General features: G+C 43.7%; 1 protein-coding gene across 1 annotated transcript; it reads right to left on the bottom strand.

Moving 5' to 3' along the window:
* Positions 1-4,757: 4,757 nt before the first annotated feature.
* Positions 4,758-14,411, bottom strand: LOC125903686 (cytochrome P450 26C1). The gene is made up of 7 exons (XM_049600765.1): positions 14,075-14,411; positions 12,835-13,198; positions 11,389-11,613; positions 10,706-10,981; positions 10,239-10,397; positions 9,352-9,753; positions 4,758-7,480 (listed from the first exon to the last, which is right to left on the bottom strand). The coding sequence occupies exons 2-7, from the start codon at positions 13,039-13,041 to the stop codon at positions 7,136-7,138; spliced, it is 1,614 nt and encodes a 537-aa protein (XP_049456722.1). The 5' UTR covers positions 13,042-13,198; positions 14,075-14,411; the 3' UTR covers positions 4,758-7,135.
* Positions 14,412-14,852: the final 441 nt, after the last annotated feature.

Here is a 14,852-nt window from a genome sequence, read left to right as displayed (position 1 = left end):
CCGATCGCTGTGGCTCCCCCTGTGGACCAGTGTTGTTGTTTTTTCTAATTTTTGGTATGACTAAGTCATGGTATGGTATGCTGTACATAATCATGGAAACTGTCAGTGTCTGTCATTGTTAGTAGCCACATTATAGGATTGTTGATTACATCAGCTTTACCTTAAGAAACTTTGCTACTCTGCTCCGGTCTCTGTCTTTGGGTAACTGCACACTGCTCTCCCTTGTTGAAACTATGGTTATTAAATCTATTTTTTTTTTTAGAGTTTCTAGTCTCTTATAAATGTAGGTGTCGCTGTCAGGCAACTATAACACCCTGTATCCCCTTCAGAAAATCAGAAAATACAAGCAGAGGGCAGAGTCTCTGTAAATACATGCCACACACAGAGAGCAGGACATAAGTGATGACTGACAGGGATTATTTTTGTATGACTCCATACATTGTTTTAGGAAAATCCTGCATCATAAAGGGATGATGGAAACTAGTTCATGTACGAAATGGGATGTTTGCACGCAGCTTTCGATTGTGTAAAGCTTTCGCAAGTTGTAGGCAAAAGTGAACATCAGTCTTTGGACTAAAACAGAAACACACACAAAGTGAGCAGCTAAATATTGGTTACTTTGGATGGAGTGTTTTGATTTTACAACAATACAAAGACAGTGAACATATCGGGCAGAGCTGGATGGATGAACTGCTGGTGATACTCCACCAGCTGCCAGAATTTAACTCCAGTCCATTTTTATTCCTGAAGTCACACAATGAAGCCCCGAATGTCCGTAACACTGACTCAGCACATAAATGGCAATGTAAACTTTCAATTACAAGTACGAAAAAGAAAAACCACCAAGATTGCAGCGTTGTGGTTTCTCCTATGACAGCAGCAGCGATGGAAATAAACTTAAAGAAAACACGAGCTGGACGAGCTGGAGGTAGAATATCTGGACTCACACACACCGGGCTGGCTGGTTGAGGAGCTGATGTTGGCCACCAAGCACTTTATCCAAGTCACCATCTGATCCTGTTTCCCCCTCATTTTGCAAATGGGTGTCTCTTATCATGCCCAAGAACTGCTCTTGAACCAGAAAACACACAAATAAGAGCAGGAGGAGGGTGAGGCAGCAGGAGGCTGAACTTTTAGCTTCCCTGCTGAGATTTTTATAGAGCAGAGGGAGAGAAAAAATAGATTTTATGGGATGGATGAATAAATGTAGCAGATACACATCAGGAGTCACAGTCTGTTTCAAAATGTTTTCTTTTTTCTTCTCTCTTGTGGCCATCACTCATTAAAAACCCTGACCACTTGGTGTTGTGTCAGCCAGTGTGGTCTAAATTTGCCACACGAATGAAGCCTGCCCTCAGATATTCATAAAGACAAGAAAGAAAATTCTCTTTGAACTGGATGATGAAGGGAAAGCCTTTGCTCGGCCTCATCACTGTAATCTCAGGACCCTCCTCTTTATCTGTGTCCTCTGGCTGACCCCTATCTGCCCTCTGCAGCCTCTCTGCAGCCTCTCTGCCTCTTTCAGGGCAAAATAAACCTCTGTGAGAAGCTAATAGCTAATGATGATGAGTTTGGTTCATCCTGTCAGATTTAGCTGGTTGTGCCTCTGCCCTGTTCTTTTGGTACGTAGTATTAAAATGTGGTTTTATATATTTGGCTCATTTATATTGTGCATTTTTTGTGTGTCATTCCCTTAAGCTAAAAGCCCAGTTTTTGATTGATTGATTGATTGATTGATTGATTGATTTTATTTTATTTTATTTTATTTTTTTTTAACTCAGTATTCTGTGTCGGCCAATACACAACTTAAGATATTGGAATCGGTACTGGGTAGGAATGAAGTCATTTTACCCACACTACAATGTTTTCTTAATGTATTTCATTCATAATCATGATCTTTTCCTACAGTCATTTCTCAGCCACAGCAGTGTCACATCATACAACTGATTTTTCAGCAGTGATTTGTAATTTGTAACAGTCCTGGCAGGCATAGCGAACTGATGTCATCGTACTGATGGAAGTGTGATCGGAAAAAACGCTCCTGTGTCTTGTTCTAGAGGGCATGAACAAAACTAAGTAGTGTAAACTTAATTGACAGGAAGCTGCTGTTCTGTTTAGTGACATCATTGAAATTAGTTCATATGTTTAAATTCCCAGTGTGGATTTGGGCCACAGCCTCTGCCTGGTTGAAAACTGCAGCCCATACTTGGAGCTGGTGAGTCTGTTAGACTTTGTTTCATTGTTGCGTCAGTTGTGTAACGCACAGCAGTGACGGTTAGTCTGTGCTGTGTTGAGTTGCGTCCCCTCAACGGTTCCCATGCACCCTCCCATCAGCTGACCGGTTGCTGACCTGCGCAGCCTGTGGCACCGGAGTGAACTCTGGTTCATAACATCGCCGCGTTCCCAGTGACTGAGTGTCCATCAGATAACGACCTTGGCAGAGCTACGGGGCCCTGCAGCGGACATAAATAGGCCAGGCTGTTTGTGCCCCATTAATTTTCTGCCACATAGCTTCACCCCATTCTCTGCCTGTCAATGAAGGCGGTCAGGTGGAGGCTGGAAATGCCTGGTGACCTTAGCAGTGACCTAAGTGATGACCTCAGCAGCGCCTCACTTGTGACCTCAATGATGACAGCACTGTCTGTTAATGAGGTCTAGATATGAAGAGGGATTGTTGTTGGTTTACTAAAAATACTGTGGTAGTGCTTCTAGTACTGCTGTTACTGTGACTCAGCAGTACAACTACTTTTTCTGCTATATTGGACAAAGTCTTGTTCCTCTTCTAATTATCATTTTCAGTTTGACAGATTTTAATCCAGTTCACTTTAATGACCACACAACTGAGCTGGAGTAATTTGGTTTGGTTGCAGGATGTAAAGGCGCAGTTAGATTATTGCAAAGACAAAAATCATATGGCCACAATCACATCGAATATCACATACACACACATACATGCTGACATAGAAAGAAACATGTTTACTGAGCTTTTTTTGATAATGTCATCTGTGTTGAGATTCCAGGAGTGTATTGCAGATGTTGGTGTTTGAATGAGGCGTCATGGATATAGGGTTGCCGTTCATCTGCGCCAGGTACCTGCAAATATGTTTATGTGTGTCACTGTAATTGAAGATGAGACTTATAATTGTTGTGTCGTCTGCATACATATAAGCCTAGAAGTTAACTTAACAGTGCTTTGGAGGGATGTAAGATGGCTAGTGTATAGTGAGAAGAGCTGAGGAGAAGCTCCAGTGTTGAGGGTCAGGGAGCAAGATGAAGAGTTATTGACCCTCTCTTGCCAACAATCATGTCCAAGTTTTCCTTGTGGCATAGGTGTTATAGGAATCCAGATGTGGCAGAGTGTATTGATGTACATCTTCTAACTGTATGTGACCTGGTCAGGCTCCACAACCCAGTCGGCAGAAAAAGTGTTGGCATTGTGTGTTTCAGCAAACCACAAATATGTTCCTTTTGCGCGTTATTATGCAGTCGATGCATTGAAACTTTATGTTTCAACGATGCTGTGGTTAACGTGGTTAGGTTTATGTAGAAAAAATTAAGGTTAGGCTATTATGAGATAATGTTTTGGCTTAAAATACCTGTTTTGAGATACAGTCCAGGCTTGAAAACCAGTGACAAGTCGCAATAGAACACTCACGTTTGGTGCTGAAAAGCAACTAAAAACACAGTAATGACTCGCTAAATCACAACCTGTTTTGTTGTTTGTTGGTCTCAAACAGTGGTCTGCAGCTTGACAGGCATCTCGCCATCACTATTAACCATCCCTTCCTCCTATCGCCGACAAAGACAGCTCTTATACTCGGTTACTTTAGAAGCCAGGATATCATTCATATGAAATGTGAAAATGTAACTTATTTGTGGTTTGTAGAAAGGTAGGAAGTAGAGCAGGTTTTCAGGGATGCAAGGAGGCTGCACACAAATTCCTTCATTACCACAGATGTTAGGTGCAGTTGGTCCAAAGTGAAATAGTGTAGATTCATTAAACTTCCAATAGATTATCACTGTCTATTATCACTCTGGAGGTGTCATGGGCTTATCAACAATTAACCAATGACGGAGGGTGCCCACCTGATGACCCCAATGAAGTGACTGTCTCTCTCCAACTAAAGTCACAAGACACCAGGCAAGTGCTGATTACTGTAACAACAAGTCCTATAAGCTCAACACAGACCTAAAGTAGGGGTCAGCTGAGGTGGTTCAAGCATCTGATCCGGATGCTTGCTGGACCCCTCCCATTAGAGGTTTTCTGGTCATGTCCAACTGGTAGGAGGACCTGGGGTAGACCCAGAACACACTGTAGGGATGATATATCTCATCTGGCTTGCAAACGCCTCAGGATCCCCCAGGAGGAGAGGGGCTTAGAGGGGCTTCTGGAGTACTTGCTCAGCATGCTGCCCCCACCACCTGACCCCGGATAGGCGGACGAAAATGGATGGATGGATCCACATTAATCCAACAACATTAATACAACTATCACGGTTTTATGTTCCCATATGAATATTTGGAAATATTAGCACATAAAATTTTACCATGATGTGTTGCACAACCCCATAGGAATTTTATCAGACAGGTTAATTTGGGGGAAACAAAGTGAACACATTCTTGTCCCTGTTGAAAGCAGTATACGACAACTCATAAAAAAACAACTTTTTTTTGTTTTTCATCTTCTAATTTACTCTTTACATCAACTGTACAGCAGCTACATCTGATACACTCAATGAATGCATAAACAGGACAAATATATACAGACTCCTTAAAGCGGAGAAAGTGCTATCTCCTTCCACAAATCCATCCATACGTAAGATTTCACAGCGCGTCTATTAGGCTTCAAGACCAAGACAGAAACAGTCCTAAAATTAGACCAATAATAACAATAATAATAATAATAACTTTACTCTCTATATGCTGCTCTAAACAGTGAAAGATGTCTATGTTCTAGCAGTGAAACTAAGTTTTTTGGACAGTCCTTTACATTACAGGTTAGTGTCTCTATTCACAATTACAGCAAATATTGTTACAGATAGAGTAAAAGTACAACAGAAATGATACATCTGCATTTTAAATACAGCTTATTCATAATGCTACTTCATTTGATACACACATAATAGCACTGTTAAGGATATATATTACATTCATGTTCAAAAAACAGAACAGTTTGAATGTATTTTGACCTTGTTGTTTGGGCAGTTCCTGGTTGTAGGATTTATGTGTCAAAATCAAGTGCAAGTTCCATCAGTGAGAGTTTTTTTTTTTTTAAGCAGTGGAGATTATTGCTGAACATCACGACTAGGACATCTGGAGGTGAGTCCAGTCCCTCCTTTGTCCAACATGGATTTGGAAATATTTTGAAGATCTTTTCACTGCATTTCTGACCTTAATCAGGTTCTAATGAGAATTGTCATATTTACATTGATTGGATTTATCTGTTTGTGTCTCTACAGGTAACATTTCCATGGAGCTGGCAGGCAACCAGTGCCTTGCTCACAGGCAGTAAAGATGTACATTGAAACAAGTGAAGGATTGAGGAACAAAACAACACAGTCATTGGAGATGAGGTCCCAGCTTCTGTCCCTGTATTGGAAAAATTCTACCAGCTGCATTTCTGTGAGCTTTCCAAGGTGAATCATAAAGGTTTTGTGAATGTAAGTGAAGTGAAATACTCATGACTTGCTTATCCCGCACAGCGAAAAGCAATACATAGCCCTTGAATGTGCTTTGATGTAAAAGATTCTCGAGGCCCTGACACACAAAACCAACAGACTGCCGGTCAATGTTGGGTCGGTAAGCATCTGTCGCCCCAGAGCATCGCCTCTTGTTGGCCCCCGTTGGCTTTATTTTGGCTAATTCAGCATGCTGAATTAGCGTCAGCAATGGCAGAGCTCGTCAGTGAATAAAAATCACTCTGACTGGCAGTTCAGCTCAGCTCACAAAAAGAGAAACGGAAGTGAGGAAAGTAAACAAAGAGCTAAAGTCGAGAGGGAGTGAGACCAAAATGAACTTGCTACGTAAGATAAGATCCTTATTTTTTCATGATGGTTTGTGTTATTGTTCCCTGGCGCATGGTATATATGTTTTGTTTTTTCAACATTGGATTACATTGTTAATGTGCTAACTGGCTAACTGGCGTCAAGATGGTCTTCCTATTTCCACTTTTGAATGATGATTACAGACTACCACCATCTGCTGGTGTGGAGAGTTACTTCCTCTCATGCATAACACACGTGCTGGTTGGCCATTGGCTGCAGTCTTTGTAATGTGTTTGTGTGCAGCTTTTTGACCGAGACACAGTGACATCAGGCGATGCAGCAGGGGGCCTTCATTGACGCTAGTTCTCTGGTTGGTTGGTTTGGTGTGTCTGGGCCTTAACATGTACAACAGATAAAAGCAGCAAAACAGAGTTGTTTATCATCTGTAAAATGCTTTGTCTCAGTGTGTATCCCAACAAAATGCTGCATGTTTGTCCTCGGACTTGGAGCTTCATCAGAGCAAAGAAACTGTAGCTAGGATGGCTTCATGGGAGACTTGTATTCGCAGTAGATGTGTTGTAGGTCTTAGAAATCTGAAATCTGTTTACTAGGCACTTACTGTATGCAGGTCAAACTGGGTTTCTCCAGCTGAACATGAGCTATTGAGCACAAAACATTACTTGTTTTTTTATTATGTGTATGTGTTAAAAGCTATAAATAGAAACATCTGCTGTTGTAAGTCAAGTGTGGGCAAGCCCAGATCTTCTGATTGAACGAAAAGGCTTCACAGATTTTACTTTTGCACTGCACCTCGATACATTAAGAATGGATGTAAAGGATAGTAAAAGCTGGGAAATGATGAAGAATGCTGCAGATGAACATATCAGATGGTTAAAAATGCACTTGTGCTACAATAGAAAGTTGTTTCTTAGGTTTGGACCAAACCACCAAAGAGATGCTCCAAACCACCGATGTAAACCCCCTCTTCATGTCTACTGAAATGAAAGGGGGCCTGAACTGCACCATCAGGCCCAGTGAGGTGCTTCTGCCTCCTTTCTTGAGCTTGAAGAGTTTTTCCAGGAGCACACTGAAGGTTAAATTGCCTCTTTAAGGGTGAGTTATTTGGAAAGTCTGTTAGTCTGTATTTGTATCTAAAGCGGGTGGTTGTAAGTGAAATGCACATGCAGCCCGTTCACCGGATGCACTATCGGCACTGTCTGCATCTTGGGAAAGTTCTCTGTGGCTAGAGTCCATTTGCAAGTCCCGATCAGCTCCACAGCCAGAGTCTTTAGGATGATCTGTGCCAGTTCTTTCCCTACACAGCTCCGCACGCCACCGCCAAATGGCACATAGCTAAACCGAGCCGACCGACTCTCCTCCCGTTCTGGGCCGAACCGGTCTGGGTCAAACAGCTCTGGGCTCTGGAAGACAGCTGCAGTTTCATGGGTGTCCCGGATGCTGTACATTACACTCCAGCCTTTGGGGATCTGGTAGCCCTGTGAAATGAGGAAAGAACCAATCAATTAAATAAGGACAAAGAAACTTGCTCAAACCTTACTCTTAAGGAACTCTCAAGAGCACAAAAACGATAAAATTACCAAAATGTGTGAAGATTTTTTCTTTTCCAGGTGAAGTTTAGTAGAATATACTAACTTTAAGAGTTATATGTTGACAAACTTTTATTTTTGACCAAAGTTAAAAAGCTCCCTTTATCCCTTGGAAAACCTTTTCTCTCATTTGGTTTTCAACTTCATTCATTCATCCATCCATTATTCCAGATCTTTTTGTAACCTAATCCCAATTATTTCTGAACTGGGATTCCCTTGTCTAGGCTTTAGCAAGATGCACTTCAATGAACATGCATAATGACATTTTTAATACTGCAATTACTTCTCAGCTATAGGGGTTTAAACCCGAAAGAGGTGGATAAATGGCATCATGTGCCCTACAATTGCATACTCAGATTTTGTTATAGGCTTCAATTGTCCTTTCGCAATAAATGCAGCAAATTGGGGGCACGCCAGGGCAGAGAAAGGGCATGTGAGGATGAGGGATGAGGCCATGACGGGGCAGTTTCTCAGCAAAGGCCATGTAGTTCTGTATGTGAACGTTTTTGGTCATTAAAGCGCAGCCGGGGGTGTTGCATGACAAATGGACTAGAACTCAGTTGGAAAAAGTTTTTTTTCCTCATGCATGATGAATTAATTGAAGATTTTACCAATCTGTGAAGTTGACTAATATTTGCTGAAATAAACCAGCTTTTAACTCACTCACCATGACCAATTCAATATTTCAACCTATAGAAGTATTAGTATTAGTATTAGTAGCGGGTGTAATTGGGTGACCGAATGTCTCAGAGCATCACACACCCCTTGAAATTAGAATTCCAGCCATTCAATCTCTAACATTCGAATGTCCAGCTCATTTTGTGTATGCCCAGTTGTGAAGGAGCCTGCCGGGGCTTTTTCGGCTTATGCACCCAGTTAGCAACTTTCATAGAAATGAATGGGGCACCACCTTTAGCCCCTTTTACACAGCCTCTTCAAGGTGGGAATTTCACACCTTCTTGCCATTCTGTATAAAAGGTGCAATCATGGAATGGGAGGACAGGGTTGTCTCACCTTTGAGCCAGCATCTGAGGCAGTAACAGTGCCAAAAAATGTCTGCATGATTATGGGCAGCACTGGTGTGACGTTTGGATGACGTATTATGTGTGCAACCCACTCTCCGGAGATTTTAAAAGTAGCTGTTAGCAGTTAGCAGCTAACTCAAAGAAGAAGAACAGCGACCAAAAATGTCTAAAAATTGGGAAAACGAGCTTCTCACCCTCCAAGCAGAGGACGAGATTGGCCACCATTCAACAGGAAAGGTAAATGATTGTTATTGCCATGTTTTGACATTGTTATTGTTTAGAAATCGCTGCCAAAGCATACATTATAGGTCGCACTTGAGTCTGACGCTGTTGTGTTACATGTCACACCCATCACGCCTCTTTTGTTTTCGCAATGCTGGCATGCTGGAGCAGAATGATGCCACCGTTGTTTGGTCCCATGTAAACACCAAACAAATAAGCATCACCAGTTTAGATCTGCAGTTGTGAACATGCAGAATTCGTCTCCTACAGACTGAAACCTACCACAGCGTAAATGGTGAAGGACATTTTGGCTGGCTGATGGTACATATTGTCATATCTCCACATTCTGCTGGCTGGACTTCCCTAACCCTAACCCTGTCAGGGGATTCAAATCATCTACATCTACTTCAATTGGTGCATTCCAACATTGCCCACAGTGCCTTTTGACAGCTCCAAGAAAACCCACTCAAACTACATATGAAAGGTATATTCCTGACTGAGACTTCAACTTACGTCTAATTCAAATGTCTGCAGGGCTGTCCGGTAACCACCGGAGACTGGTGGCAGGAAGCGGAGCACCTCTTTAACCACACAGTCGACGTAGCGGAGCTGGCTCAGCTTGTCCAGGCTCAGATACGGCATATGAGACTGGGACTGTGGAAAACCATTACTGTGGTTCTGACAGCCTCCGTTCAGCAGGCAGGTTGTCTCTGTGTCTGCGGCATCCTCCTCCTTTTCCGTAGCGACACCAGATGGGCTGTGACTGCTGTTGGATTCATATCCGAGGCCCTCAGCCTCCAGCTCAATTCTGGCCCTCTCCACCACCGCTGGATGGCGAAGTAGCTGCAGAATTAGCGATGTGGAGGCGCTGGCTGTGGTGGAGTGAGCGGCGAAGATCAACTCTACTGCTGTTTCCTGCCAGAAGGGAGGTAGATAGATGGAGGAATATAATTTAAAGGGACAGTTCACACCAAATCAACGATACCTGTCTTTTTTCCTCTTAACTGTAGTGCTATTCATTAATGTAGATTGTTTTGGTGTGAATTGCTGAGTGTTGGAGATATCGGCTGTAGAGATGTCCACCTTCTCTCTTATATAGTGGAACTAGATGGCACTCGGCTGTGATGAACAGAAAAATGTCATTCTGTAGAACATACTGGAAAATTCTGTGTGCTTGTACCATTGCAGTCAAAGAGTTCTCTCTGCCCAGTCTCCTTTGCATGCCACACAGGTCATTAAAACCACAAGCTAAAATTAGTCAGAATCCCCCACAAAGTCTTCTATTTCTGTATCTGAATGTGGTCTGATCCTGTCATAACTTTCAGAATCCTAGGCTGGCGCAGACTTTCCTGAATGTGCAACTTTAAGTCTGAGTCATGTTGTTTGCTTCACTCTGGTACCTTGAGCTCCTGGATGCTGAGCTGCTGGCCATGCTCCTTAGAGCTGGACAGTATGTAGTCGAAGGCATCGTGATATTCCTCCTCCACCTGCTGTCGCTCCAGCTTTTCCTCAATGATTTTCTCCATGTTGGCGTGCAAGATTTCTCTGGCTTTTATGCCCTGGATGGAGAACAACCCCCAATATTAGTGTATCATGAATTAATAAGCCAGTCCACTTGATTCAACAGCATGGTTTGCTGGGAAGGAAAGGTCATGATCCTCGACCTGTGACACAATGCTTTTCTTCAAACACATTAAGAGCAACTTTTTCCTCCATCTGTGTTATTAATTACAAGCATTTTTTTCTGTTTGCAGTAACCTTACTTGTGTGTTTTGCATGCAGAAATTGAAGCTGCAGTTCTGGACGGGCCTGGCACCTCAATAAAACAGATTATCTAAAGATTAAAAAGGCTTTTGTGCACTCTCACCTTGCGTAGCCCACTGAGTGGAGCATCTATGGGGAGCGAGAAGAGGTTGTTCATCAGCTGCTCAAAGATCTGAGCCAGGTAAACTATCCGCTCCTCCTCCATCTGCAGACCCAGCAGGACCCTGACGGCGATACGGAACGTCAGGGACTTGGCAGCACTGTAGACGTCAATGGCGCCCGGCTCCAAGCACCACTTGGCGATTTCAGACTTGATGACGTCCTGCAGCCGGGGCAGGTAGGACTCCAGAGCCCCCCGGCTAAACACTTTAGCCAGGATCTTGAAAGGGTTAAGGAAACAAAGAGAGAGGTGTCATAAAAAGTTATAACCTCGTACACGACAGTCAACACCTTTCAGTAAATACTCTCTGAAGGGGAGGACAGGGTGGGGTAGGTTAGGACTGGATAGAGGTAAAGGAAGGATGTAGAAGATAGAGGAGATAAGAGGGCAGGATGTAGGGCATATGATAGGATATTAGAGAAGTACAGAAAGTAAGCACTGCAAAGGTTCGGATCAGATGGAAGAAATTACAGATTGTAGCAGACAAGACATGATACTGAACAGGAGATGGGATTGGATAATGATATAACTCAGTTTTCTCCGACATGCTGCAGTCTCCGCCGTAATTTAACTATACTTTAGATTTATATAAAGGCCAGTGGTTATACATATTCCAACTTTCTAACCTTTCTCTTCCTCTTGTGCAGGTCTCCGATGGAGTTCACCAGGGTGTTGGGTCCCAGGATGATGCGGGTGCTCTGGGGCCACTGGGTGCACACCAGGCTGTGCTCGCCCAGCAGGATCTTGCGGATGTTTTCTGCACCCGTTACCCGAATGACAGGCTTCCCAAGGAGGTGGGTCTTAAACACGTTGCCATGGCGCTCTCTGCGCGAGATGTGGAAGTTGGAACCCTAGTAGAAAGACGAAATGGGAATTTAAAGTTTGTCACATTTTAGGCAACAACTTAAGGACAAGCTGTCAAACTGCAAAGTACATTCTTTATTGGAAAAAGATCATAACTCATCCCAGCTGACGTTGGGCAAGAGGCGGGGTACACCCCAGGTCAGATTATCACAGGGCTGACACACAGAGACAGACAACCATTCACACTCACATTTACACTTAAAGTCACCAATTAACCTGCATGTGTTTGGAGTACCGGAGAAAACCCGCGCTGACATGGGGAGAACATGCAAACTCTGCACCCCACCCCGGGTTCGAAACAGAAACCATCTTGCTGTGAGGTAGCAATGCTAACCACCACATCACTGTGCCACCATTTCCAGATTTAACCTCACTATTCAAAAGTTAACCACCTGTTTTGGGTGCAGTTTGTTTACTGGTAAGCAGGATGTCTCAAAACCTAATTCATAGTTTCAGTGTTGAAAAGTTTCTCCATGAACTGAGACAGAAGAGACTGGATTTTACTTGTTTTAGGTGCAGACCCAACGTTTTTCTGTTTTCACATGAAATTCTACAAACTAAAATGACAATATAACATCTATAGTATCTCATCACTGACACCGTTTATTGGCGTTGATTATCGTGTATGTTTAGATGTTCGGGTCGGTAAATTAAAGCTAAGGTGACAAATCAGAGTCAGGAGGAAAAACACAAGAATCAACAGACATCACGTGTGCAGTAACGAGGCGCTGTGACTGAGCGGAGGGATAGTTGGAGGAATAGTTTGAGGGGCAGAGAGATGAGGGGATGAGAGGGTGCATTCCTCACTGTAGAAGAGACAGACAGACAGAGGGAGGGAGAGAGAGAGGAGAAAGAAATGAACAGAAAACGTCTGTTTTTCCTCCAAGAGAGAATTACGCACCGAGCATCATGTCCGCACATGTCGCATTAACAACAGAACTCAGCCTGCACAAGAATCTGGGGAGCTTTTCAAAGCTCCCCGCGCGCTTCCAGATACATCATCAATAATCTGATTATTAAAACATCCCGCAGCCCTCCGTGTTTACCTCCTGTAGAGTGTAAAGTTAAGGAATCATGGGATAGAAATCCACAAGTGACGATTATAAACAAAGAACTTCACACACAAACGCGCAGGAGGCTATAACCTATATTTTGGAACGCTTGTAAAAAATCGGAAAGTACAGCAGCCCAGACGTGTCAACTCTCACCTGGAACAGCCAGTGGAAAGTCTCTCCGACTAGCGGCCAGCCCATGGAGCCCTTCGGCAGCGGCAGGCTGCTCTCTTTGTCCCGAGTCAGGCTCCAGCGGAGGCTCCACAGCTGCCGGGTCAGCGCCAGCAGCAAGAGCGCGGACAGTACCGAGGTGAGCGCGGCGGCCAGGGCTGACAACACCCCAAACTGGGCCAGGGGTAACATCTCCTGCGATCTGGTCCGCCTCCCAGCATCCACCTGTGTCTGTGCGTAAAGGCGCTTGTGTTCCGTTCAAACCTCTGTCCGGCGGCGGTGCGCAAAGCTTCTCCTCCGTCCAGTTTCTCCTCCTTCTGTTTCTTTTTCTTCTTTACCTCCGTAAACTCTGTCCAAATAAATAAATAGAAAATAAAGGTGTGTTAGCTCAGTCTGGGTGGGTTTACTCTCAGCTCAGCTCCTGCAGACAAACAGAAAGAGTGAGTTTAAACTCTTTCTGAACTCATCTCTGGAGACAGTCAGTGGCCGAGGGTTGGTAAAAACTGTCATTACATTTAAATGGACGATAATAATAGCAGTAATCACACAAGCTGGACCCCAGCTTCCTGATTCATACAAGAAATATGCAGGGATGATGCACGGGGTTGATATGTGCTCACTCCTGGAATGATTTTATTATAATGCACCAAATCATTAAAAAAAAGTCGTCATTATAAAGTGACGTATTTCTCTCTTGTAGCACTGAAATATTTAGAAATACACGTTAAAGAGTTTTCCTAATCTGACGCGCGTCTATAGGAAATAAAACAGTCATCAGACCGGATGGATGCGCCTGCACAGACTCATATGTGACTCTTGATGAGCTACATGAGAAACGTGCTTCTGTGCTGTGAGGAAACTCCCCTTCATTCCGCTGCTCCTTCAAAATGAGGAGTAGCTGTCAACTATTCCAAATAGTTTTACAGGTTTACATGCGCCGGCTTGTCTATTAGGTTATGCGCCTTTATAGGTACAGTTCAGGGGGCTCAGCCACCCCCCGGGCGGCCCGAGGTTTATGGAGCAATGGCAATAAATCAGGTTTTAAAAAAGCAGAAGAAGAAAGGCAGATTTGAATACAGTAGGCAGCAGTAGTGAAGCGGATTAACAGGCCTAAAGTAAACTAGAGGTGAGATGACTTGGAAACGAAAATGAAGTTGAACAAACGAGTCAGTCACGATAAAAAGAGGAGCTTCTGTCTGTAAGGAAACTCAAACAGCAAACTTACCTCCAACCAGCTTCCCGTCAGCGCTGAGAAAAATCCGTGTGCGTTTTTGCGAAGTTTCTTTCTGTCTCGCCTTCTCTGCCCAAACCGGTGACTATTCCTCCACAGTGAGCGGGCTGCGGGGGGTTTTATAGAAAAGGCTGCACTGCATGATCCACCTTCAGCGGATGACGTTGGTCTGATTATGTTAAAGAGGCTCGTTCATTCACGGCGCGGAGCGGAGAGAGGAATTAAAAAAAGGAAAAAGTTTGGAGATCAGAGCAGAGACACAGCAGTGCGCTCTGAGAGAGGGAGACTGAGCGCACAGGAGAGAGAGTGTGTATGTGTGTGTGCGCGTGTGTGTGTGTGTTTGGTGGTGGTGGTGGTGGAGGGGGGATGGAGAGAGAGAGAGAGAGAGAGAGGATCAGATGGCAGCGGATGGAGGAAACTCACAGGTAGCCAATCAGCTGGGAGCCGTTCAGAGTTTGGCGCAGGTTTGAGAGCCAGCTCAGTGTTTCAGGTTGGAGCTCAGCTGCTGCTTCAGTCCTCCGCATCCCGACTGTCTGCAGCCGGCGTGACGAGCAAGAGAAGAAATAACGCATTAAAATACACCTCGGGATACAATCTAGAATTTAAAACAGCGATCTTATTATTACTGTTTCTTTTTTATTTAATTTTACCAAAAGAAATTAGACACAGGTGATCATTATAATCTCTTTTGCAGTAGCTGTGGATTAATACAAGCAAAATTGTAATGAAATAAGTCAAATAGCAAATTAAATTGAAGAGGAAATGGCAGATG

This window comes from Epinephelus fuscoguttatus, linkage group LG16 (genome assembly GCF_011397635.1).
Source record: "Epinephelus fuscoguttatus linkage group LG16, E.fuscoguttatus.final_Chr_v1".
Lineage (NCBI taxonomy): Eukaryota > Metazoa > Chordata > Actinopteri > Perciformes > Serranidae > Epinephelus > Epinephelus fuscoguttatus.
This window is presented reverse-complemented; position numbering and strand designations above follow the sequence as displayed.